At 45.1% G+C, this 26,958-nt stretch overlaps 1 protein-coding gene across 1 annotated transcript in view; it reads right to left on the bottom strand.

Annotated features, from left to right (window-relative positions):
• Positions 1-26,958, bottom strand: part of ACOXL (acyl-CoA oxidase like) — a 284,238-nt gene that overhangs the window by 59,930 nt on the left and 197,350 nt on the right. Inside the window, 3 exon segments of the mRNA XM_023732378.1 lie at positions 6,717-6,873; positions 20,431-20,487; positions 20,489-20,542. Coding sequence (XP_023588146.1) covers positions 6,717-6,873; positions 20,431-20,487; positions 20,489-20,542 — 268 coding nt within the window.

The following is a 26,958-nucleotide window of genomic DNA, read 5'->3' as shown; positions in this document are numbered from 1 at the left end:
TTTTGAGGAAGCACACACTGTCTTCCATAGTAGTTGTATCATTGCACAGTCTCCCCAGCAATGCGTAATAGTTCCAATCCCCCTACAACCTCGTCAGCACTTGTTGTTTTCTGTTTTTTGATCATTGCCATTTTTGCAGGGGTCAACTATCTTTTAAAGAGTTTTAAATACCAAGAAAAAAATCTTCTATTTTTATTCATATAGTTACTATTTCTGGTGCTTTTCATCCCTTGTGTGGATTCATACCTCTATCTAGTGTCCTTATCTTTCTGCCTGAAGAATTTCCTTTATTTTCTTTACAGTGCAGTTGAGTTCTTTTGACTTTTGGAAGTCTAAAAATGTCTTGATTTCACCTCCCTTTTTGAACTATAATTCTGCTGGGTGTAGAATTTTAGATTGATTTTTTTCTTTCAGTACTTTAAAGATACGGCTCCACTTTCTTCTCCTTTGCATTGTTTCCAATAGAAGTCTGCAGTCATCCTTATCTTTGTTGTTTTACACATAACATTTCTTTTTCTCTCAGGCTGTGAGTATTAAGGTTTTCCAGATGGGCTGGTGGGAACAAGCACTATTCTTGGCCCCACGTGAGCAGCAGGGACTAGTCCCTCTAATCCTTTTGGGTGGTTCTTTCCTCATAGATAGCTGGTTTCCTCACACCCATGCCTAATCAGTATGCAGCCAAAGATCTGAGTTGTATCTCTGTCCAGTTCTCTTCCCTCCAGAACTCTATCCTGAAAACTCCCTGGTACCCCTAGACTCTTAGCTCCATCTTGTCAACTCAGAAGTCTGCTGGACTTTGCCTCGGTTCCTGCTCCCTGAGCCACAGCCTAGAAACTCTCTCAGGCAGTGATCTGGGGCAATCTTAGGGCTCATCTGGTTTGTCTTCTGTCTCTTAGAAATCACTGTCCTTCATTGCCAAATGCCCAGTATCTTGCACACTGTTCTGTACGTATATACACTGTTCATTTTTTGGTTGTTTCAGGCAAGAAGGTAAATGTGATGTCTGTTACTCCATCTTGCTCAGAAGCGGAACTCTATGCTTTTTTTTTACTGAAACCTTAGGGCCTTCCAGTTCTATCTTAATGTATACAGTGTGCCCCTTCTCCTCACATGGCCCCCAGTACGGGGAATATGTATAAGACGTTTTTATTCCCCCAGCACTGAGTGCACTGCTCTACACGTAGAAAGTACTTCAAAAGGTTTGACAAGACTCTTCCTCAGCAGTCATCAAAGCTATGAAGCGCTTGCATGAACATAAATTGCAAAAGTGTCAACATGAATTTTTCATTTAATGATCTGAGTTTGAAAGATTTTTATTTTTAAATAAAATCTCATTTATCCTAAGCTTTATGCACAAAAACTGACAGGCTATGTCAAAACGGTAGAGATAGTGAGAAAAGTTAAAGCTTGGGAAAAAAGGAGTTAAAAGGGAAAAAAAAATTATTTAATTCCAAAGTTTCACTTCTATTTGTACCTTGCATCTACTTCATTGTTAGGAATGTTATTTAAGCAATTATATATTACTCTTGCAACATTCAGCCTATCATCAAAGAAGGCAAGAATTGGCAAGACTCCTGTAGAAATATCCAACCTAAGACTTTCTCACGATTTCCTGACTCAGAGTGATCACGGTATTAAAACTGCTCACCAAGTGCTACGGAAACATTAATTTGTGGACAGAAAGAATCTCAGGACCCAAAGGTTTCCACAGAGTAGTTCAAGAGCAACAGTGCTGGGACCATGTCTCTCCCCTAAACAAACTCTGGGGGCGGCTGAGCACGTTCATCCACCCCTCCCCTCAGATCCAAGGTAACCAAGCAGGTAGATGAACTGATGCCGTTTTCTAAATGTCAGTGCTTAGGAGACATTTCAAGGTCTTTAGCTTTTTCCATTTTCAAATACAAAATCTTAAGTCCCAAAGGGCCAAATTAAAAACTTTCCAGTGAAAACAAGATTTTGGTCTCAGCAGAAGCCATCCCACGGCCTGGGCTAGAAAATGCATCCCCTAAAGCCCCCAGCTTCTTTCTCTCTCAATGGACTCGGTCTGCTGACCTGTGGGCTCTCAACTACATCAAGGAGCTTCCTGTTTGATCAGCCAGTCTGGGGCCACGTTTTGCAAACTAGAGGCTGATCCCCCAGTGGGGGATCAAATCAATTTAATGCATCATGACTATCTTTTCTTTAAAAATGGTATAAAACAAGTAGAAAATACGGGAGCACATCACAATAGTAAGGTCAGTACTGCTTCATGAAATTTCTTTTTTCCATTTCATATATGTATGTCTATAAATACTGCCTTGGAAAGAAACGAGTTTCTTTTACTTTGGGTCATGATCAAAAGAATTTGAAAGCTGTTGGTCCAGAACCTATTAAACACTCTGTGTTCAACTGCTGCTGGAATGGAAACTGGTATAGCATTTGTTGACAACAGCAATATCATCTAAGCATTTGACCCCAAGGCAACAATCACAGGTATGCAAAAAAAAACCAAACAAAAAAAAAGTTAGGCACTAGAATGTTTTCTATAGTATCATTTATAATAAAGAAAATAAATGGCATAATCTAAGGGATTTGTTGACTAAAATATGGTACATCCATGTGATAAACAAAAAACCAAAATTAAACCCACTGTTCTGATTCACAGCAATCCCATGTCTTAGAGTAGAACTGCGCCATAGGATTTTCTTGGCTGTAAACTTAACAGAAGCAGATCACCAGGCCTTTCTACTGCAGTACCACTTCATGGTTCAGACTGATAACCTTTAGGTTAGTAGTTGAGTGCAAACCATTTGTGGCACCTTAAACAAGTGATAAATAGGAGAAGTTATCAAAACTGTACTACAAAGGAATGGTCCGGAAGAGTGTCCATATCAAACTGTTTGGTGAAAAGAGGAGTTTATCAAATTTAATGCACAAGCGATAAAAATAATCTCTGAGAAGTATAATTTTTGTGGGATATATTTACTTTCTTCTTTGTGCTTTTCTATATTTTCAAAAATGTCTACAAAGAACACGCATTATTCTGTAACTGGTAAAAACAGGACAGTAACTGGGATTCCACATACGACCCACTCACAAAGAAGCCACCCTCCAGAGGGCATGCTCACTTGCGGCAATACTGGCAAATATTCACGCTAGTGGCTGAGACCAACAGGACTTCACAGCGCCACCTGCTTAGAGCAGAGGTACAATCAGGTGCCAGATACACTCACGTTTTGGAAAACTGCGTGATTTCCCATCCTAGCCTCTCCTCAAGTCCCTGTCTCCTTCATTAGATGCACTGACATCAAAATTGGTCCCCCAACATGAGCTGTCACGATGGGCCTGTGCAGGCCTCACAGGTAACGACTGCCTGGGCCCAGCCCATGCCTATTCTATGTTGCTCCATATGCCACACATCCTCACACCTTCATCCTGTGCACAGGTGTGCCCTGCCCAGCAGGACCTCCAACCCCCATCTGGAAAGTGTTGCCCATCATTTAGTGCTAAAACAGCACTTCTTCTGGAAGATCCGCAGACCCCGCCGAGTCCTTTCAACCCCTGCTGCTGCACGGAGCCTGCTGCAGTGTGCTAGGCTCTGCACACACCTGTCGATCTGCTATGGTGACAAGCAGAAAGAGACCACGTAGGTTTTTTTTCTCCAAATCCCCAGGGCTGATGGACATCATGGGTACTGTGTCAAGCATTTTATGCTCTCTGTCTCATTTAATTTAACCTCACAACCTCTGCAATGGAAGGTTGTTATCCCCATTTTACATATGGGAAGACTGAGGCATAGACAGGGGAGTAACTTGCACCAAGTCACACCCAGGGTTGTTGGCTCCAAAGAGAGTAAATTTGTGTTTAAACACATTTTTAGGAGCAAGACCTGCTTCATCCTACAGGCTCCTTCATCCTAAAGGAGGGCTCTTCAGTACCCTCTTAGCAGCCCCCAGACTCAGATCCCACATCTCCACTCCCAGAGACCTACTACCTGAAGAAGACGCAGCCTGTGGAAATCTGAACTTCAAGCAATTAGAAGCTGCTCGTGTCTACTTTAAACAAATACTTATGTCTCTCCAAATAGCCCCGTGCTGGGTGGATGCAGGGGTAGGGAGGAGGAGGAAAGGAACAGAAATGAAATCAGGGCCCTGGGCACTCAGGCTGCTGAGCAGCCACCAGGGAGGCTGCCGGGCACAGCGGGGTTGCAGGACCACATTCCATCCTGAAGAGTGGCCCTCCAGTGGGACCCAGGGCAGGCTTCTTAATGGCCACATCTCCTCTATAATATGGAAGGGGGTGGGCCTGGGAGCCAAGGGGAGCATGCCCAGCAGGACCACAGGGTGGCAGAGTGAGGGCTGTGCGCTCTGGGCAGCCCTTGAGGGCTCAGGGTTGACCACGGTCGAACACAGCCTCCTCCAGAACAGAGCACCGGGACCAGGGCTGAGGACAGAGTTGTCGTGAAGGTGCGCTGGATGCAGGAGGGCCAAGGGGAGGCCCCTGCAGCGGGTGTGAAGGCCTGGAGGCCTGCCAGCCCAAGAAAAGTGCAAAAGGGAATGAGCCCAACAAGGAGGGCCAGAGGAGGGGCCCACGGGCAGCACTGAGTGAGAGGGGCCCACGGGGGGTACCGAGTGAGAGGGGCCCACGGGGGGTACCGAGTGAGAGGGGCCCACGGGGGGTACCGAGTGAGAGGGGCCCACGGGGGGTACCGAGTGAGAGGGGCCACGGGGGGTACCGAGTGAGAGGGCCCACGGGGGGTACCGAGTGAGAGGGGCCCACACGGGGTACTGAGTGAGAGGGGCCACGGGGGGTACTGAGTGAGAGGGCCCACGGGGGGTACTGAGTGAGAGGGCCCACGGGGGGTACTGAGTGAGAGGGCCCACGGGGGGTACTGAGGGGGACCCACAGGCTGAGTGAGAGGGGTCCACAGTCTGAGAGGGACCCACGGGCAGTACTGAGAGGGGTCCACAGTCTGAGTGAGAGGGACCCATGGGCGGTACTGAGAGGGGCCCGCAGGTGGTACTGAGTGGACCCTCAGACTGAGTCGCCCATCAGGGTCTACATTACCTGAGCTGGCTCAGTGCCTCCAGCAGTGACCAAACCCCCCCCTCCCCCCACCGTGTCACTTCAGGTCTGACCTCCCACTGCCGACCGGAGCATTCTTGCTCGACCCCAGAAGCCCTGGGTTCTCTTCCCACCACTGCCAGCACGCTACTGTTTGAAGTGGCAGCCACCTCTCTGGAGCTGCAGGTGGGATCCAGACACCTGGCAGGGGACTCCTGACTTGCCAGGTCGCTAGGATGGCCACACCGAGCATTGCCCCAGGCCACCTTGGAGACCTCAGCCCCAGGCCCCACTGAGCCCAGCCGTCACCTTATTTCCCGCTCTCTTTCCTTCCCATGTAGATGCCCACACAGCATGCTCACGGGGACAAAGCCAACGTGTCCCCCACCAAGGCCCCCTCCTCCACACTGTTGTCACGGACACGCCTCTATTAGCCATCTGAAGGTAAGTGATCACCCCGCGGTCACCGTTACCTACGAGAAAAGTACAAGCTGTCCTCTCATACCTGCCTGCGTTGTTCACAGGGGGGAAGCCCTCCAGCTTCTGACCGAAGCTGCACCGCCATGAAGACGCAGCCCCCTCAGCCCTCTGCACCCCTCCCACGCTGGTGTGGAGGCCGGCTGTAGGCTTGTCAGACGCAAGTCCGCCTTTTATTTTCTATGGCTGCACTTGACCTACTCTTGACCCCTGCTTCACTGGCTGCAAAAACTCTTCATCCCTGCTTCAAGTCTAGAGCCGCTGTTTTCAGGCTAATATTCAGCCAAATTCAGAATTAAAATTCAGATCAAAGTCCCAGCAGGGGCGCCCTCTGCCCACCCTTCTCCAGGAGGATGATCTAGAGCTTCAGTAGCCACTGCCCCATCCCTGCTTCCGTGGGTCAGGCACTGCAGGTCGCCCATGGGGTTCCATCTGGGGCCGAACCCTAGGTGCCACCACAGCTGATGCCTGTGGTCTTGTCATGCTATGAAGTCACAGGCCACAAACCCCACAGTCGTGCCCTCAGAGAGCCCACAAGGGTCCTCTCCCCTCCAGCTCTGGGACCCCACAGGGGGCAGAAGCTCCCAGCATCCTGCAGGTGCCTCCGCGCTCAGGGTTGTGGGGGAAGAGGGCATAACTCCCACCGTTCCCAGATTCTCCCCCAACTCACCGAAGATTCACATGGGAGTTCTCACATCTTGAGCCCCCTCACCCCACAATTCAGCTTGAGGCCCAGAGCAGGGGACACCCCAGGCGGTCGCTATACTTGGCACTTCCCTGTGGCTTCTGTCTCCTTCCTCGGGTAGGAAACCCTTGAGGTCATATCCTGCGCTCTCCCCAAGGGGTAAAAAGGCTGGAGCAGAGCTGTGACCGTCACAACCCTGGGGGCGCTTTCCCATGTCCAGAGCCACCATCAACAGAAATGGTATCTGCTGTGGGATTCCATGGGCCAGGCACTGCAGGCCAAGCATTTTACAGACATTACCTGTATCAGTCCTTGTAGTACTGAATGAGGTGGACAGACATAGACTACAAGGCTAAGCAGTGTGCTGAGTCACACAGCAGAGTCAGGTTTCCATCTGACTCTGGAGCCCATGCTCCCCTCCCACACGGTGCCCCCCACGAGTGCTGTTCTGTGGAGACCCCAGCAGCTGTAGCGCCCCTCTGTCCCCGCGGGCCGCCCAGCCTGGCCTCACCATGCCTCCAGTGCACTCTGGACAGTCCTGCAAGCAGCTGACATTCTCCCAGGTACTGCAGGCCTTCAGGCCTGCCACCAGAGCCTGCAGTGGGCGGCTGCTGACGAGCTCCTTCCCGTAGAAGATGTCCTCATCCAGGAGGACCCCAGCACACCTGTGAGGAAAAGCAGAGACGTGGACAGATACAGCAGCACACTCAGCACCCATGAGAAGGAACACAAGAAATGACCAAGGCATGCAGTCATCTGAGGTAAACCATCAGACTGAAACCTGCACCTCCCTCAGTCCTTCAAAGGTTCTGCGTGCCCGTGATGGTCAATTTTATGTGTCAACTTGGCGAGGCTATGATTTCCAGTGGATTGGCCAAAGACTAGACTAGCTGCTATTCCACAATGTAGTCTAACGTAATGTAATGTAATCACTTTCCACAATGTAATTTAATATAATTAATCCATCAGTTGAATGGGGAGTTTCTTTAAGGTGTGGTCTGCCTCCAGACTATAGTTAGATATTTTGGAAGAACTCATTCTCTCTTTCCACTTTGTACTCTTTCCCTTGCCCGACCTACAGACCTTGGGGTGCAAGCCTGCAGAAGTTTCTAGCCTTCCAGCTGACCTATGGATTTTGGACTTGAGCTAATCCTTGAAGTAAATCAATCTCTTTCACTCTCTCTCTCTCTCTCTATATATATATATATGTGTGTGTGTGTGTATATATATATATATATATATATATATATATATATACATGGTTCTGTTTCCCTAGATAACCCTAAGATAGTGCCCTTCAAAACTGTCACTGTGCACCATGGCCATATCTGCAGCCCTGAGCCTCCACCTCACCATTCTCCCCTTGGCAAACCTCTCTCTCATTTTCTGTCCAAGTATAATCTGGCATCATTGCTATGTCAACATTTGTCTTCCCACCCCTTGACCCAATACAAAGTGGACATTACCTATAACTCTTGCCATATCTTGACTTACAAAAGTTGAAGATCCTGAGATGGGAAGATGATCCTGGATTATCTGGGGGGGCCCAATGTAATCACAAGGGTCTTGTAAGTGAAAGAGGGAGGAGGAAGGTCAGAAAAGATGTCACCATGGAGGCAGCGTCAAAGTGATGTGAGAAAGACTTGACCATCCATTGCTGGTTTTGAAGATGGAAGGGGGCTACAAGCCAAGGAAAGCAGGTGGCCCCTAGAAGCAGGTAAAAGCACAGAAACAGATTTTCCCCTGGAGCCTCCATAAGGAACACAGCCCTGCTGATACCTTGATTTTAGCCCAGTGAGACACATTCAGATTTCTGGCCTCAGAATTATAAGATAATCAGTTTATGTTGTTTTAAGCCCCAAGTTTGTGGTAGTTTGTTACAGCAGCACTAGAAAACTAATACAAATTGTGAGCAACTTCATCCTTCAAAATGTTAAGAGTCACCATTTTCCCTCATTTCAGCCACCTGACTTTTCCTCAAATAAGTTGGTGTCAAGTGCTTTATCTTCAATCTTACTAATTCTGACTTCCATTGCCTCAATTCTGCTCCTATGACTTTCTATTGAGTTGTCTATTTCTGAAATTTTATTGTTAATCTTCTGGATTTCTGTTTACTGTCTCTCTATGGATTCTTGGAGCCTGTTAAATTTGTCATTATGCTCTTCTATAATCTTCTTAAGTACCTCTATTTCTTTGTCTGTGTGTATCCTGGCTTGTTCTGCATTTTGCCTGATCTCCTTCCTGGTGTCTTGAGGAGTTCTGTATATTAATCTTTTGTATTCTACCTACAGTAATTCCAATAAGTTCTCTTCCTCTTGAAAATTTCTTGATTCTTTGTTTTGGTTGCTTGCTGATGCCATCATGGTCTGCCTCTTTACGCGATTTGATATTGACTGTTGTCTCCAAACCATCAATAAGTTATTATATCTATTTATGTTTGCTTACTGTGTCCTAGCTTCTTGTTTTGTTTTGTTCTGATATGCCCAAATAGGCTGCTCATGTGAGCTAGTTTGATTATTTGTGCCTCTGAAGCTCTAACGTACTGACACCAGGTGGTTAGATCTATGAGCCCAGGAGTCCATTTACTTTTCTTGTATGGATTCAGCTCAGGTGTCCAAGTAGTCGGTTACCAAGTGTGTGGTGCAGGCTCTCACCTACAGTCCTAGAGGGCAGGGGCAACTGGTGTAGGCACAGGTATCTGGCCGCAGTCGGGGGTCACACACTGAGCAAGGCAGGGGGCTGACAGCTGCCCCTGAGTGTTTGGGAGGAAAGTGTGTCCCTGTTCCCTAGAGCACGCAGGTGGGTGAGTTTTGCAGCAGGACTATGGGCACCCAACGCTGTTACCTGTAAAGACTGGGAGGTACCACTTACTCTTGGACCCCTGTCGCAGGTGGCTAGATGGCATGGGTGAAGCCACCAGTCCTCATGCCCCTGATCTGGGTAGGTGAGGGCCCTGCTTAATGGGCAGAGTGGTGTCAAATGTTACAGACCTGCCACTCTACCACATAGCTGATACAGTTGAAGTTAGGCTTCGTGTATATACCCTGTTGTACTGTGCTAATGAGGGCCTAAGCTGTTGAAATGGGCCCACACAGGTCTATGCAGGGGTGAGAGGCATTCAGAGTCCATGGCCCCCTTATGCCTGTGCCTAGGCAAAGGAGCTGTGCCTACCCTGAGTTCCCAGCTTAGAGGAGCTGGCAGATTATTTTTTCCTTTTGTTAACTTGTTCCCTCTCCAAGGCTGGGAGAATGGCTCAGGGTGCGTGACAGGTCCTGCTTCTGGCCCAAGGGATGTGGCAAGTGCAGAGTGGGGAGGGGGCAGGTAAATGGGAGAGATATTTTTCCCAAAGGGGGTGTTTTTTGATCCTTGCAGTAGGTCAGACGCATGTATCTATCTTTTGCCAATTGAGTGCCGCTTTTCACTAGTTCTGGAGGCCCAAGTAGACTCTCTGCCACTTGGTCTCTCTCAATGTGGAAAATGCCTCCCGAGTGCCATTGCTGCCTGGCCTGTCTTAGGCTGGGTTCTCTAGAGAAGCAAAACCAGTAAAGTGTATAAATATATATAGAGATTATATCAAGGAAACAGCTCATGTGATTGTAGAGGCTAGAACATCCCAAGTCCGTGGATCAGGGTAGGGGCCTCTCCCAAGTCACACAGCTGCAGAAGCTGGCAAGCCCAAGATCAGAAGGTCGGAGAGCAGGGCTCCCACTCACAGACTGTGCAGATCGATGAATCCCAGGTTCGGCAGATAAGCTGACACCTCAAGTCCCAAGAACAGGAGATGAGACGACAGGAAGCAGCTGCAGGATCCAGAGAGAGCAAAAAGCCAGAACGTCTGCCTATATACAGATGTGGGCCACACCCCCAAGGAGACTCCTTTCATCTGATTGGCTACTCACAGTATATTCAGTCATGGGAGGGATTACATTAAAACACGGAGAATCATGGCCCAGCCAAGCTGACACACAATCTTAACCATCACATTGTGCATGCCAGCAGATCTGGCCTGAAAGCTGCCGGCTCCTGCCACGTCAGGTCTGGCAACTCCTTGCTACTTCCGAACTGTCTCTCCCTCCCCCTGCCACTCAATCCGATTCCTCAACTTTGTCTTTGATGTTCAGGGCTCTTAGATTGTCATATATAATCAATTCACTTGTTTTTTTGGGGGGGTCTTTGTTGAAAGAGGGACCACCAGAAGCATCTGACTACTCCATTGTCTTGGCCCCGCCTGTGAGTTGCCCTGGCTCTTCAGAGTCCTCCACAGCTGCACAGAGGAAATGCTGCCACCCTTAGTCCACAGGATATGGCAACACCAGGCCCGGGGTCTAATGCTACCCACAGAGAAAAGCAAAAGAGTGCGTCATTTGATTTCTTGACTGCTGCTTCCATGGGTTTTGATTGCAGATCCAAGTAAAATGAAATCTTTGATGACTTCAGTCTTTTCTCCATTTATCATGATGTTACTTATTGGTCTAGTTGTGAGGATTTTTGTTTTCTTTATGTTGACGTGTAATCCATACTGAAGGCTGTGGTCTTTGATCTTCATCAGTAAGTGCCTCAAGTCCTCTTCACTTTCAGCAAGTAAGGTTGTGTCATCTGCATAACGCAGGTTAATGAGTCTTCCTCCAACCCTGATGCCACATTCTTCTTCATATAGTCCAGCTTCTTGGATTATTCACTCAGCATACAGATTGAATAAATATGATGAAAGGTACAACCCTGATGCACACCTTTCCTGACTTTAAACCACGCATTATCCCCTTGTTCTGTTCAAATGACTGCCTCTTGATCTATGCACAGGTTCTGCATGAGTACAATTAAGTGTTCTGGAATTCGCATTCTTCCCAATGTTATCCATAGTTTGTTATGATCCACATAGTCAAATGCCTTTGCATAGTCAATAAAACACAGGCAAACATCTTTCTGGTATTCACTGCTTTCAGCCAAGATCCATCTGATATCCTCTTCTGAATCCAGCTTGAATTTCTAGCAGTTCCTTGTCGATATACTGCTGCAACCGCTTTTGAATGATCTTCAGCAAAATTTTACTTGCATGTGATATTAATGATATTGTTCTATAATTCCCACATTGGGTTGAATCACCTTTCTTTGGAATAGGCATAAATATGGATCTCCTCCAGTCGGTTGGCCAGGTAGCAGTCTTCCAAATTTCTTGGCATAGACCAGTGAGCACTTCCAGCGCTGCATCTGTTTGTTGAAACATCTCAGTTGGTAGTCTGTCAATTCCTGGAGCCTTGTTTTTCGCCAATGCCTTCAGTGCAGCTTGGACTTCTTTCTTCAGTACCATTGGTTCCTGATTATATGCTACGTCCTGAAATGACTGAATTTCAACCAATTCTTTTTGGTACAGTGACTCTGTGTATTCCTTCCATCTTCTTTTGATGCTTCTTGCGTCGTTTAATATTTTCCCAGTAGAATCCTTCAGTACTGCAACTTGAGGTCTGAATTTTTTCTTCAGTTCTTTCAGCTTGAGAAATGCCAAGCGTGCTCTTCCCTTTCAGTTTTCTAACTCTGGATCTTTGCACATGTCATTATAATACTTTACTTTGTCTTCTCAGGCTGCCCTTTGAAATCTTCTGTTCAGCTCTTTTACTTCATCATTTCTTCCATTCACTGTAGTTACTCAATGTTCAAGAGCAATTTTCAGAGTCTCTTCTGACACCCATTTTGGTCTTTTCTTTCTTTCCTGTCTTTTTAATGACCTCTTGCTTTCTTCATGTATGATGTCCTTGATGCCATTCCACAACTCGTCTAGTCTTCAGTCTTAGTGCTCAATGCATCAAATCTTTTCTTGAGATGGTCTCTAAACTTAGGTGGGATATACTCAAGGTTGTACTTTGGCTCTCGTGGATTTGTTCTAATTTACCTCAGCTTCAACTTGAACTTGCATACGAGCAATTGATGGTCTGTTCCACAGTTGGCCCCTGGCCTTGTTCTGACTGATGATATTGAGCTTTTCTGTCATCTCTTTCCACAGTTGTAGTCAATTTGATTCCTGTGTATTCCATCTGGTGAGGTCCACATGTATAGTTACCATTTATGTTGTTAAAAAAGGTATTTTCAATGAAGTCGTTGGTCTTGCAAAATTCTGTCATGCGATCTCCGGCATTGTTTCTATCACCAAGGCCATATTTTCCAATTACCAATCCTTCTTCTTTGTTTCCAACTTTCCCATTCCAATCACCAGTAACTATCAATGCATCCTTATTGCATATTCGATCAATTTCAGACTGCAGAAGTTGGTAAAACTTCTTCAGTTTCTTCATCTTTGGCATTACTGGTTGGTGTGTAAATTTGAATAATAGTTGTATTAACTGGTCTTCCTTGTAGGCCTACGGATATTATCCTATCACTGTCAGCTTTATACTTCAGGACAGAACTTGAAATGTCCTTTTTGACAACGAACGCAATGCCATTCCTCTTAAATTTGTCATTCCTAGCATAGGAGACCATATGATTGTCCAATTCAAAATGGCCAATACCAGTCCATTTCAGCTCACTAATGCCTAGGATATTGATGTTTATGCATTCCATTTCATTTTTGACAATTTCCAATTTTCCTAGATTCATACTTTGTACATTGCACTTTCCAATTATTAATGGATGTTTGCAGCTGTTTCTTCTCATTTTGAGTCATTCCACATCAGCAAATGGAAGTCCTGAAAGCTTGACTCCATCCACGTCATTAAGGTTAACTCTACTTTGAGGAGGCAGCTCTTCTCTAGTTGTATTTTGAGTGCCTTCCAACCTGAGGAGCTCATCTTCTGGTACTATATCAGACAATGTTCTCTGCTATTCATAAGGTTTTCCTAGCTAATTTTTTTCAGAAGTAGACTGTCAGATCCTTCTTCCTAGTCTTCCTAGTCTGTCTTAGTCTGGAAGCTCAGCTGACTAAGAACAAGAAGAGTTACAAACCAAAAATACCATAAAATTGGCCTTTATATTTATCCATATAATTACCTTTACTGAAAATCTTTTTATCCTCATGTGGCTTCAAGTTAATATCTAGTGTCTTTCATTTCAATCTAAAGGACTCCCTTTAGCACTGCCCGTAGGGCAGGACTCATGGTAACAAACTCCCTCAGTTTTTGTTTCTCTAGGAATGTTTTAATTTCACCCTCATTTTTTTGAAGGATAGTTTTGCTGGATATAGAATTCTTCATTGACATTCTCTTCTTTCAATACTTTAAATATGTCTTCCCACTGCCTTCTGGCCATGGTTTCTGTGGAGAAAGCAGTGTTTAATCTTACTGAGGATCTCTTTTACATGACAGTTGGCCTTGCTCTTGCTTCTTTCAAGATTCTCTTGTTATCTCTGGTTTTCAAGAGTTTGATCATAATGTGTCTTGCTGTGGATCTCTTTGGGTTTATCCCACTTGGGAGTTCGTTGAGCTTCTTGGATGTGTAGATCCATCTTCCATCAAACTTGGGAAGTTTTTGGCCATTATTTCCTCAAATATTCTTTTTGCCTCTTTCTCCCTCTCTCTTCTCCTTCTGGGGTTCCCACAATGTGTATATTGGTCTGCTTGATGTTATCTCACAATTCCCTTAGGCTCTGTTCACTTTTCTTCATTCTTTTTTTCTTTTTGTTCCCCAGACTTGAAAATTTCAATTATTCCATCTTCAGGTTTGCTGATATTTTCTTTCACCAGCTCATATCTGCTGTTGAGCCCCTCCAGTGGAATTTTCATTTCAATTATTGTACTTTTCAGCTCTAGTATTTCTATTTGGTTCCTTTTTATAATTTCTATCTCTTTATTGATATTGTTGTTTTGTTCATGAATCGTTTCCCTGATTTCCTGTAGTTTTTCATTTGTTTTTCCTTGAGCTTTTTGAGAATATTTAATACTGTTGTTTTAAAGTCTTTGTCTAGTAAGTCTGTTATCTCCTCCCACCCCAGGATGGTTTCTGGCACTTAGTTTTATTCTTTTGAATGGTCTATCCTATTTCTTTGTATACCTTGTGGATTTTTTGTTTTGTTTTTGTTGTTGTTGTTGAAGCCACGACATTTGAATGATATAATGTGGTGACTCTGGGAATCAGATTCTCCCTCTTCCTCTGGGTGTGCTTTTTTTTAAAAAAAAAAAAAATGAAAAACAAAAAAACTTTGTTGAAGGCTGTAACAACAGTCTCTTTCTTTAGTAACTTCCCCTAACTATTTTTGCAAAGTCTGCCCCCCTGGATATGTGTGAGTACTCAAGTCTCTGTAACTTGGGTTCTACTAGTGTTTTCACAGAGATTTCCTTGAATGCCAGAAAAAAGTAAAATAAAACCTCTCCCCATCTTTGAAAATTGTCTCTTTGCTGAATCTCTCCTTCAGCAGTTAGCCCAGCTTGCACCAAGCCTAGTGATTCGCCTGAAGTGAAAGTATAGGTTCTTGTCAAATAATGTCTGAACATGTATCTTTCCCTGGGCATGTGTGTGGCTATCTCTATTCTCTCATATACATGGTACTTTTGAAAGCCCTAATTTCCAAAAGAAACTCTCTCCCTGGCTTGTCCTTCAAGTCTTTATGTATCTTCTATTCCTTAATGGAAGTCTCTAACCCCAGGTGGCTACAAGCAGTTACAGCCTTCTGTTATTACTTGCTGCCCCTCCACCCTCATGAGCTCTCAGACAGACCAGAGACAAGCACTTTGCTTTAGTCCTTCATGCAGCCCCTAGATAGGTTAGAACAGACACACACAATAATTTGCTAACAAACTCTGCTCTGTTCCTTCTAGAAAAAGAGACCAGACTCTGTCTGGGAATATGGACCACCCTCGCCACTTTAAAATGGCCATAGTGATCTGGGGAGGGAGGTGGGATATAGCATGTAGAAAACCAAAGCTTTCCTACCATTTTGTTGTTGTTAGGTGCCATCCAGTCAGTTCTGACTCACAGTGACACCATGTACAACAGAATGAAACACTACCCAGTCCTGAGCCATCCTCACAATTATTATACTTGAGCCCATTGTTGCAGCCACTGTGTCAATCCATCTTGTTGAGGGTTTTCCTCTTTTTCACTGGCCATCTACTTTACCAAGCATGATGCCCTTCTCCAGGGACTGATGCCTCCTGATAACATGTCCAAAGTATCTGAGACATAGTCTTGCCATCTTGCTTCTAAGGAGCATTCTGGTTGTACTTCTTCTGAGACAGATTTGTTAGTTCTTTTGGCAGTCCCCAGTATATTCAGTATTCTTCGCCAACACCATAATTCAAAGGCATTGATTCTTCTTCCGTCTTCCTTATTCATTCTCCAGCTTTCACATGCATACGAGGCGATTGAAAACACTATGGCTTGGGTCAGGCGCACCTTAGTCTTCAAGGTGATATATTTGCGTTTTAACACTTTAAAGAGATCTTTTGCAGTGGATTTGCTCGATGCAATGCGTGGTTTGATTTCTTGACTGCTGCTTCCATGGGTGTTGATTGTGGATCCAAGTAAAATAGCTATTCTAGTGGATGTGAAATGGTATCTCATTATGATTTTAATTTGCCTTTCCCTAATGAATAATGATGTTGAGCATCTTTTCATGTGCTTATTGGCCATTTGTATATCTTCTGTAGAGAAATATCCATCAAGATTCTTTGACCATTTTTTGAGTTATTTGTCATTTTATTGTTGAATTATAAGAGTTCTTTATATATCTTGAATTGTTGTTGTTGTTGTTAGCTGTTGTTGTGTCAGCCCCCAACTCATGGCAACCCCATGCACAACGGAATGAAATGCTTCCCAATCCTATGCCATTCCCATGATCAGTTGTGGATTGAATCCTTGTGATCCATAAGGTTTTCACTGGCTGATTTTTGGAAGTAGATCACCAGGTCTTTCTTTATAGTCCATCTTAGTCTCAAAACTCTGCTGAAACCTGTTCAGCATCATAGCAACACACAAGTCTCCAATGACAGAGAGTGGTGGCTGCACATAAGGTGCATTGGCTGGGAATTAAACCTGGATCTCCTGCAATGAAGGCAAGAATCCTACCACTTAATCATTGCTGTCCTCTATATCTTGAATAACCAGTAAAACCAGCTGCCACCAAGTCAATTCTGACTCATGGTGACCACCCCCCTCCTCCATGCATGCAGAATAGAACTGTGCTCCATAGGATTTTCAAGGCTATAACCTTTCAGATGCACATCAGCAAGCCTTTCTTCCAGGATATACTGAATAAAGTCCCTAATCAGATATATGATTTGCAAATATTTTCTCCCGTTCTGTGAGCTATCTTTATACTTTCTTGATAGTATCCACTGAAGCACAAAGAGAATTTACTTTGTATGAAGTCCAATTTATCTACTTTTTCTTTTATCACTTGTGCTGTTGGTGTTGTAGCTAAGAAATCATTGATAGCCCAAGGTCACAAACATTTATTCTTATGTTTTCTTCTAAGAGTTCTTATTGTTTTGGCTCTTACATTCAGGCCTATGATTCATTTCAAGTTAAATTTTATATGTGGTGTGAGGTAGGGGCCAACTTCATTATTTTGTATGTGGATATCCAGTTGTTTCAGAGCCATTTCCCTCACTGAATTATGTTGGCACTCTTAATAAAGATAAATTGACCATGAACATAAGGGTTTACCTCTGTACTCTCAATTCTATTACATTGATCTATATCTTTATGCCAGTACCACCTTGTCTTGATTACTGTAGCTTTGTAGCATGTTTTCAAACTGGGAAGTGTTAATCCTCCAACTCTGTCCTTTTTTCTTTTTTTTGAAGATTGTTTTGGTTATTCTGGGTCCTTTGCATTTCCATGTGAATTTTAGTGTCAATTTGTCAATTTCTGGGGAGGAAAAAAAGGCAGCAGGGATTCTGATAGAGATGGCAGTGAATCTGTAGATCATTTGGGGATAGTATTTCCTTCTTAACAATATTAAGTTTTCCAATTCATGAATACAGATTGTTATATTCCTGAGTATTTTTTTTGATACTGTTGTAAATGGAACTGTTTTCTTAATTCCATTTTTTGATTGTTCATTGCCAGTGTACAAAAATAGAACTGACTTTTGTATATTGATCTTGTATAGTGCAACTTTACTGAACTCACGTATTATTTCTAATAGTTTTTTAGTGCATTCCTTAGAATCTTCTGAATACAAAATCATGTCATCCGCAACAGAGATAGTTTTACTTTTTCCTTCCCAAACTGATGTCTTTTATTTCTTATACTTGCTTGGCTTCCCTGGCTAGAACCTTCAGCACAATACTGAACAGAAGTGATGACAGCAGACATTCTTGTCATTTTCCTGATATTAGTGGGAAAGCATCTAGTTCTTCACCAATAAGTATGATGTTTTCAGTGGATCTTTTTGTAGATGACTATTATCAGGTTGAAGAATTCCCTTATATTCTTAGTTTGTTGAGTGTTTTTATCATGAAAGGGTGTTGAATTTTGTCAAATGCTCTTGCTACATCTTTTGAGATGATCATGTGGCCTTTTGTCATCTATTTTCTTACTATGGTGTGTTATACTGACTGATTTTGAGATGTTAAGATAACCTTGTACTCCTGGAATAAATCCCACTTAGTCATGCTGTATAACCCTTTTATATGTGGCTGGATTCAGTGTGCTAGTATTTTCTTGAGGAGTTTTACATCTATGTTCATAAGTGACACTGGTCTGTAGTGTTCTTTTCTTTTGATGTTTTTGTCTAGTTTTGGTATCCAGTAATACTGGTCTCATACAATAAGTTGAGAATCTTCCCTCCTCTTCTATGTTTTAGAAGAATTTGTTTGGACTGATATTAATTCCTCTTTAAATTTTTAGTAGAATTCACCAATAAAGCCTGGGCTTTTCCTTGTGGGAAGTTTTTAAATTACTAAATCAATCTCTTTACCTGGTCTATTAATATTTTCTATTTTTTTCTCAAGTCAGTTTTTATGGTATATGTCTTTCTGGGACTTTGTCCACTTAATTTAGGTTATCTAACTTGTTGGCATACTCTTGACCTTGGTATTCCCCTATATTTCTTTTTATTTCTGTAAGGTCAGTGTCACTACCAGATTTAAGACTTACTATAAAGCTACAGTTATTAAGATGTCGTAGAAAGGACACAGAAACCACTAACCATAAAAGGAAAAAATCGGTAAATCAGACTTCATATTAAATTTTTCTGCTCACCAAAAGACACTATTAAGAAAATACAAGCACAAGCTCCAGACTCGATGAAAATATTTGCAGTCAGCATTTATCACAAAGAATTTATGTTTAGAATATAAAGAACCTAATAATTCAGTACTAAAAAGGAAAACAACCCAACTTAGAAAAATATGCAAGAACTTAAGCAGATCTTCACAAAAAGAGAAACACAAATAGCCAATGACCACATGAAAATGTTTTCAACGTCATTACTGAAAACCAAACCCGCTGCCACCAAACTAATTCCAACTCACGGTGACCCTACTGGACAGAGTAGAACTGCACCATAGGGTTTCCAAGGAGCAGCTGGTGGATTTGAACTGCCGGCCTTTTGGTTAGCAGCCAAGCTCTTAACCACTGCGCCACCAGGGCTCCTTCAACATCATTAGCTACCAGGTAAATGTGAATTAAAACCAAAATGAAATACCACTTCATACTACTAGTCTGGATAAAATTAAGGAACTGAGGAAACTAACATTAGTCAGGATGTGGAACAACTGAAACTCTCACACGTTCCTGGAGGGAATGTAAAACGAAAAACTGAAAAACTGGCCATTTCTTACAAACTGAAACATACCCAACGATCCAGAAATTTCTCTCTAAGTATTTACTCTAAGAGAAATGAAAAACTTGCACAAAATATTCACTGCAGCTTATTCACAACAGATAAAAGCTTGGAAACAATCCAAATGTCCATCATTAGGAGAATGGATAAACAAATTGTGGCTTATTCATTCAGAGTTATATAACTCAATAATAAAAATTAACAAACTATCAACAGCATTGATAAATATCAAGACTGCTCAATGAGATAAACTGGACACGGAAGAGTACATACTGTATTACTCATTTCTACAAAGTTCAAGAACAGGCAAAACTAAGCTATGGGGATAGAAATCAGAAAAGTGGTTTTCTCTGCTGCAGTGGTAAGCAGGGAGCTGACTGAGAGGAGGCGTGAGGGAATTTTCTGGGGTGATGGAAAAGTTTTATATTTGGTTTGAGTGCTGTTTACACAGGTGTGTATATCTTTGTCCAAACTCATTGAACTATACCCTAAGATTTGCATATTTTACTGTATGCAGATTAAACCTCAGTGAAAAATATCCAAAAACAATTTAAGTCACACATATTAGATTCAGTGATTTCAATTTTCTTCCAGACTGCCTGGATCCACCTGAGTGCTGTTACCTGAAGCTCAGTCTGCAGAACTTGCTGTACGTGTACCCTGGGATAGTGGCGGCAGTAAGAGCAGAAGTGTGTCCACCCCTCACCCCTGAGCCAGGCCAGCAGCAGGCCGGCGGCCCCACAAGTCAGCAACACATCAGATATGGCAGTCTCTCTGATTACCTTCCTTTTATAAACCCTGTCCCTAGTTTACCCATCAGTGTGGTCTATGTCATACATATGTCAATTATAAATTATTCATATATTATTGTAGCTACCTCTGAGAAGCAGTATGGCCTACTGCAGGGAAGAAAGAACACAGGATGAGGGTCCACATTTGGAGCTCTGTTCCCAGTCAACCTACTCCCAGGCCCTGTGATCCCCAAACCCCCAAGGTTCTTATCTTTAGAATGCAGTGGTGATGGTGATAGGACACAAAGCTGCCCAGGCACCTCCGAGGGCTTTGAGGAAGAACAGCTAAGGGCGCACAGACCAGAACCTGCAGGGAACGTACAGTTGCACGTGAATTCACAGTCCTATTTCTGCTGCTTGATTCAATGCCCCCACTCCCTCTCCTGCCAACACACAGCTCCACCCATTATTTGAAAATTCTACTGTAAATTAGAACCTTTACCAGAAGGTAGAGAATACTGACATTTTAACTATTCAAGTCTGTCTTTACTTCGGGAAATACTGGGGAAACATTGGTTCGAGTCTTCTCAAATTCTCCGTGGATCCCATTTACCTGGATATGTGGACAATCAAAATTAGGCCATCACTTTTAACCCGAGCGTCTGATTTTAACCACAGACTCCGTCCTGCTCACAGTCAGAAAGTGAAACCCGTGGCTGCCTCTGGTCTCCCCTCCTTTCTTGTGCCAGTTCGCCATACCACAAGCCATCTCACCTCTAACGAAGGTCAGGGCCAAGGCCGTGGCCAGGTGAGGCATCAGTCCAACGGTCTGTTTGGTGCTCAATGATCCTGACTTCTTCCTTGGCTTTCGGCCCAAACTGCCACGGGCTAGAAAGAGTCAAGAAAAGACCATTTTTACCGAAATCCGATAGGCAACCATATTTTCAGAGCTAAAAGTGTCAAGCAGCCATTTGCCCATTCAGTGCTTCAAAATATATTTCTGAGTCCCCTCAAAGATGGTTCAGACTTCAAGAATTTTGGAAGATAGTCCAAAAGAAAGCTTTTCAGCTCTTCTAGAAATTAACCTTTCTACCATGGGATTTTTTTTAAAGCTGCATATCCACTGAATACAGAGTAATTTTTACTCCTTAGCATTTACATGGCATTTTATAGTTGCGAGAGCCCTGTGATGATTAATTATTCCACTTTCCTGAGTTTGTGATATAATTAACAGGACAGGAGCGATATCCTAGAACATACTTCAAAAGGACATTCTCAGCAAGGAGGGTGAAGTTAACCTGGTGCTCTCATCAGAGTCACACGCGGGTCATTACCTTCCGCTCACCTAAACCCCCCTGCAGGTTCCCGTGGAGCGCTGGGCTCCACATCCTGCCTTAAAAGGCTGCACTGCTTCTCTGCTGCCCTGTGAGCAGTGCTGTGCTTCTCTCTGGCCTCTGTGCCAGGGCAAACCAAGGCCTCCTGGGAGCAGTTGATAAAGTTCTATGGAATCGTCCCCACAGACAGTGCCCATGAACACATCATACAGCATCCCGGTACAGACTGAAGGAGCCCCGGCCTGTCGTGGAGCTCGTCCCTCTGCCCCGTACAGGCTGATGTTCTCACATCCTAGTCTTTGAACACCTCTGACCTTACAGGCGTCTTCTGAAGGAACAGCATTTCTCTCTCTCTGTCTTCCCTCTCCCTACACACACACAGTGCTACGTTATCAAACAGGCAGGGAAAACCCGTGCTTTGTACACCAGTGAAGTGAGGATATTTATCAATCACTCAAAGAGAGAGAGGAGGGAAAGACAATTTTTAATAAAAAAAACCTATTTGAGGACTTCCTTAAATAAGTTTCATATTTTAATACTGGTTTTATTTGTAATTCAAAGAAGGGCTCCATAACCTTTTAGTGTGTAGGGCATTCACAACTTCGCCCTGTTATGTGAACGGGGAGGTGGAGAGGTACATACATACAAACACATACACAGGGCAGCCACTCACAAGTGCTGTGAGCACAAGCTTGTTTTCCTAAGAGCAAGACCTCTCCCAGGTACAACCACAAATGGTCGTTCAAGGAACACCCTACAGCACCCTGTCCTTTGAAGAGACCCTTCCTTTCATCCCAGCGTTCACCCAACCACGGTAGTGCCTGGCGCCCAACCAGAGGCCTGACGGTCTGTAGGGAAATCTCAGCTTTTGCTGGATTGCTCTGAAATGGATAAAAAATCACAGACCCAATAATGACATCATCACAGTGTTAGGTCATTTTGCAAATTCCGTTTGTCCCCACTCTCTTAATTTTCGTTTTTAAATGCTGTGATTATTTTTTTGTTTGCTTGGTCGTTGCCGTTGAGTCAGTCCCTACTCGCGACAGAAGGAGACGCTGCCCGGTTCTGCATCATCTTCACGATCATTGGGATGTTTTAGCCCATTGTTGGGGCTAGTGTGTCAATCCGTCCCACTGAGGGTGTCCTTCGCTTTCGCTAACCCTCTACTTTACCAAACACGATGTCCGTTTCTAGCAATTAGTCTTTCCTGATGATGTTGAAGTCGGGCCATCTTCTTTACTAAGAAAAATCCCGGTTATATTTCTTCTAAGACATTTGTTCATTCTTCTGGCCGTCTATAGTATACTCAATATTCTGAGTTTCTTATATAGTTAAACAGACCCAATGACCCAGCAATTTCTAAGTATTTTCGCTAAGAGAAATGAAACACTTGTACAAGAATATTCACTGCAGTTTATTCATAAGAGCTAAAATCCTAGAAATAATCCAAATGTCCATCAGTGGACACCACAGTCCAACACCGTAGTTAGAATGCATCGATTTTATTTTGTCTTCATTTTTCATGTCCAACTTTCACATGCATGTGAGGTGACTGAAAAGACCTGCGCTTGGGTCAGGGGCACCTTAGTCATCAAAGTGACATCTTCGTTTTTAAAACTTTAAAGAGGTCTTTTGCAGCAGATTTGCCCAATGTAAGAAATGTCATTTGATTTCTTGACTGCTGCTCCATACTGTCAACTTTTTCTGTGGTCATTGTGGCTAAGATCTTGTCAACTGAAACCAGACATCGCCACCTGGGATCCACTCTCCTAGGGCACGTCTACACGCCTGCTCGGAGCTGGGCGTCCTCAGTGGTACAGAAGGCCCAGGCCCAGCCATTGAGCTTACAGCCTGAGACTCAGGTAAGAGCCAGACAAGAGGGGCGGGGGACGAGAGCCTTGTGCAGGGCCCCCCACCCACCCCCGCAGGGTCAGGTCAGTCCCCCATATTCCTCTCTGTGCTGTCAGAACATCGTTTCAGGGAACTTCACTTACATATCAACAGCAGAAGAAATGGCTGATCACAACACCTTTTAGTTTTTGTTTGGCTGGAAAATAATTACAACAAGTAGAATTTTGAACAAGACCCCATCAAATTTTCCATTTTCATGTGTGAAGTCTTTGTCTTGATGTAGCATGCAATGATGTTTGTTGAATTAATGAAAGTATTAATGAGCTTTGCAAATGAGAAAATGCAGATGAAGAACAGCAGAGGACACTCAAGGCCTCAGAGAAGGTCTCTGGCTGCCAGACCTGGGCCCGGACCTGCGCCTTGGTAGTCCAGTGTCAGTATACCTTGGAATGGTCCCATTTCCACTTTGACCCTCACAATCTGTATCAGTTTCTTGGGGCTACTGTGACAAAGTACCACGAACCGGGTGGCTTCAAACCACAGAAATTTAGTCTCTCACAGCTCAGGAGGCCAGAAGTCTGAAATCAGGGTGTCAGTGAGATTGGTTCCTTCTGGCAGGCCTGGTCCCATATCGCTCTCCTTGCTTTGGGTGGTTGCCAGCAATCTTTGGCATTGCTTGGCTGGTAGGTGCATCACTCCAGTCTCTGCCTCTGTCGTCATATGGCCTTCTTACAAAGACACCAGTAACTGCTGCAAATGGTTAATGCGCTCGGCCGCTAACTATAAGGTTGAAGGTTCCAGTCCACCCAGAGGTGCCTTGGAAGAAAGGTCTAGCGATCTACTTCAAAAAATCAGCCACTGAAAACCCTATGGAGCACAGTTTTACTCTGACACACGTGGGGGTCACCAAGAGTCAGAGTCAGCTGAATGGCAACTGGGTTTTTTGTTTGTTTTATTTTTTAATAATCCAGTATGATCTCACCCTAACTTAACAATTACATCTGCAAAGGTCTTATTTCCAAATAAGATCACATTTTGGGGTTCCAGATGGACGTGAAGATTGGGGGAACACTGTCTGACCCAGCACACAGTTCAAGTGGGATGCCGGCTGCAAAGCAGAGAGAGGCCACCCAGGGCGCACGTGGGTGGGAGGTGTCACAGGGCTTCTTCACTGTGCTGACAGAAGGGGGGGGACTAGCCGCCACAACGCCAAGTTACCGACAAATCAGGAGACTCCACAAGAATCATCTGAATTCCCTGCCTTTCTTGAAAAATCAGACCATCTTGTAACACTGGTCCCCACTCTCATGATGTGACAGTCCACTGGTGCTCAGAGGCCACTGACCCCTTCAGGTAGGGCACAACTGTCCAGTCCCTACAGGCCCAGGAGCGCGTCCACTTGCTGGCATTACCTGCTGGCCCCTGGATTTTTTTAATCAGAGAGGATTTCTTTCTTCCTTTTTTATCCAGAACACATCCACATCGGCATTCTAACTTGTCGATTCAGTTCTATGAATATGATATACGGCCAAGCACAGGCGTTCTACATAGTCTATGAATTTATTGGGAGAATTTATTTCTCTGGCCAGCTTATCTAGAATACAATCCAAATGCCTCAGCTCAGCATTTAAGGGACCAGTCTGGCCTCCCTTGAGCTTTCCAGCTGTTTCTCCTGCTAAGCCCGCAGGCGCCCCTGTGAACCCTGATGGGCCCTCCACCTTCCTACCCTGGGCCTCTGCCTGCAGCCAACTCAATCCTAGCTGCCCCACATCAACATAGCTCAGCCAATTTCCCCTCCTCCACTGAGATCTGCTGATCCTTCCCTCCTCAGCAGCCCCTTCAAAACAAAACAAAATCAATCAAAGCAGGAAGCTGCCTCTCCTCAGATGTCCTCAGCATTTCATCTACTCTTCCCCTTGTGGGGCCTGGCACTCCTCCTCCACGCTGTGGGCCTGTCCCTTCCTCACTGACTCACAGCTCACTGAGGGCCTGCCTGCCCCGTCTCCGTCTCCGTGTGCCCAGCCTGGCCTGTGTGGGCGCTCAGGACAGACTGAAGTCAGGAGGGCCCCCACTTCTCCTTGGAATGTTTACTTCTTACTAGATGCTCCCAGTGAAAGGCCAGCTGGTGGACACTGGCGTGCTGGTGTGGACTAGCGGGATGGTCACCACAAGGATGGAGGAAGTGAACAGAGGTAGAGTCCAGCCTCCTCTCACGCCCAACACCCACCCACTGCTGGCTTTTTTGCTAGGGACCACAAAGGAACAGTGGGTGAGTAGAGACGGGTTGTCCCACCTTCCCTCACTCCCTTCTTCCCTCCCTCCCTCAGTCCTAAGATGCTGACAGCTCCCAGAACATTGAGGAGGGAGGTTCCTGCTGGCTTCTCACCCATCAGATCTGCTCTCTGGCTTCGCAGGTGGAAAACCTGCCACCGAAGGCTAATGACCCTTCTGCCCCAAGACAGAGCCAGGGCCAGCCCATGACTGCCATCATTAGTCCCTGCCCCCAAGCCGGCAGCCTGGCTCCAGCGGAGGCAGCAGAAGTGGGGGGACCTCAAGGCCTGTGTGCCAAGAGGGCCTGGCCCCTGGGGGACTCTGCCATGACACTGTGTAGTCACCCTCTCATTTACCCTCAGGCCCCAGTCGACGGCCCTGAGGCCAGGGATGGCCCACGTGTCCCGCTGCCAGCATCCTGGCCAGCTGCCACGCACAGCTCCCAGACCCACCGTCCCTGCAGCCGGCCAGCAATCACTGCCCGCCACAAGATTTCATGGTTCCAGCCTGCGACCTATAAGACAAGTATTCTTCCTGTCCCTTCCCTTCACTGGGTTACTATTTTTCTTTTAAAACACAAGCAAAAGGCTATACTTTTCTCTGTAAGCATAATTTTTATTTCCATGCTGAGAAAACCCCAAAGTCACTTAGCTCAAATTGTTCACGGTCTTTCAACAAAAAGCGGTGTGAGCGCACAGAGCTCTGTCCACGTGAAAACTGAGCCAAGGTTCTAAGAGGGCTGTGAATGGTGCCATTCAAAATTACAGATGTGGAAAGCTATTTCTGGATTCCAGCAACCCATAAGGAAGAGAGGAAGCATTTATTTTGGTGGTTTTACTTCATTTCCACTCAGTTGTGAGCTCTGCTGCTTAAAGCAACATTCGTGGAAAGCGGCACGGCTATTCATCACCAGCAAAGCTCCTGTTCCCGCAGCCTCTGGGGGCGTCCACGCAGCCCGCCTCTCCCCGCCCTCCCTCCGCTCTGCTCTCCCGGAGGACGCAAGCGACCTTCTAAAAAGACACTTGCTTCACGGTTTTCCTGCTTGGCAGCATCACCGCGTCAGTCTGCTGTGAAGGACATCCAGCCAAATCGGAGGAAGGAAAGGCGTTCTGTGGCGGGGCCCTCACCCTTCACCCCACTCTCCTGGGCCACGAGCCTGGCTCGAAGGCGTCGCTGCTGCTGAGGGTGAGAGGAGAAAGCCTCCCTGCTCACTGTCAAGGTGGTGACCTCTTCAGACAAAAGCTAAGCTCCTTCCTGGAAAAAAGCTAAGCTCACTTCCCTCATTAATAACCCAGCCACAGACACGGTCCCAGAGACCTGTGAGGCCTCTGCAGCTGGACCACTACGCCCCATCCCCAGTGCCCCCCCAAAGACCCTCTGACTTCTCAGAGCCCTTCTCAGGGTGCTCCTGGACACAGAGACCCAAGGAGGATGTTCTATGAAGCAGGACGTTTTAATGCCACCATTGGACCTGGCAAATTTGACCCCGTTGGCCAAATGGATGTAAAAACCGGGTTTCTTGCCATCAAGTAATGTGTGAACAGACACCCTGACGCCCAGACCCAAGCCTCACTACACCTAACCCCACCCTATCCCACCATGGGGTCAGGCTTGGCATCAGGGAAGGAGGCACGCTGCATACAACTCTTACTGTTATCTTTTTCTTAAAACTGAAAGTTTAACGATTTGTCCTTTGGGCTCTGACAAGACAATCCTACATTGAAATATTAAGGTCAAAATGTCACATCCACCATGTTTCAGTTCTTGTCCTTCAAATGGGCAACTTGTAATCCACCTGTAGGGGAAATGGAAGGGGTATGTGTGTGTGTGTGGGTGTGTGTGGGTGTG

Source organism: Trichechus manatus, unplaced genomic scaffold (genome assembly GCF_000243295.1).
Source record: "Trichechus manatus latirostris isolate Lorelei unplaced genomic scaffold, TriManLat1.0 scaffold00004, whole genome shotgun sequence".
Lineage (NCBI taxonomy): Eukaryota > Metazoa > Chordata > Mammalia > Sirenia > Trichechidae > Trichechus > Trichechus manatus.
The sequence above is the reverse complement of the archived record's forward strand: the minus strand, read 5'-3'. Positions and strand labels throughout refer to the sequence as shown.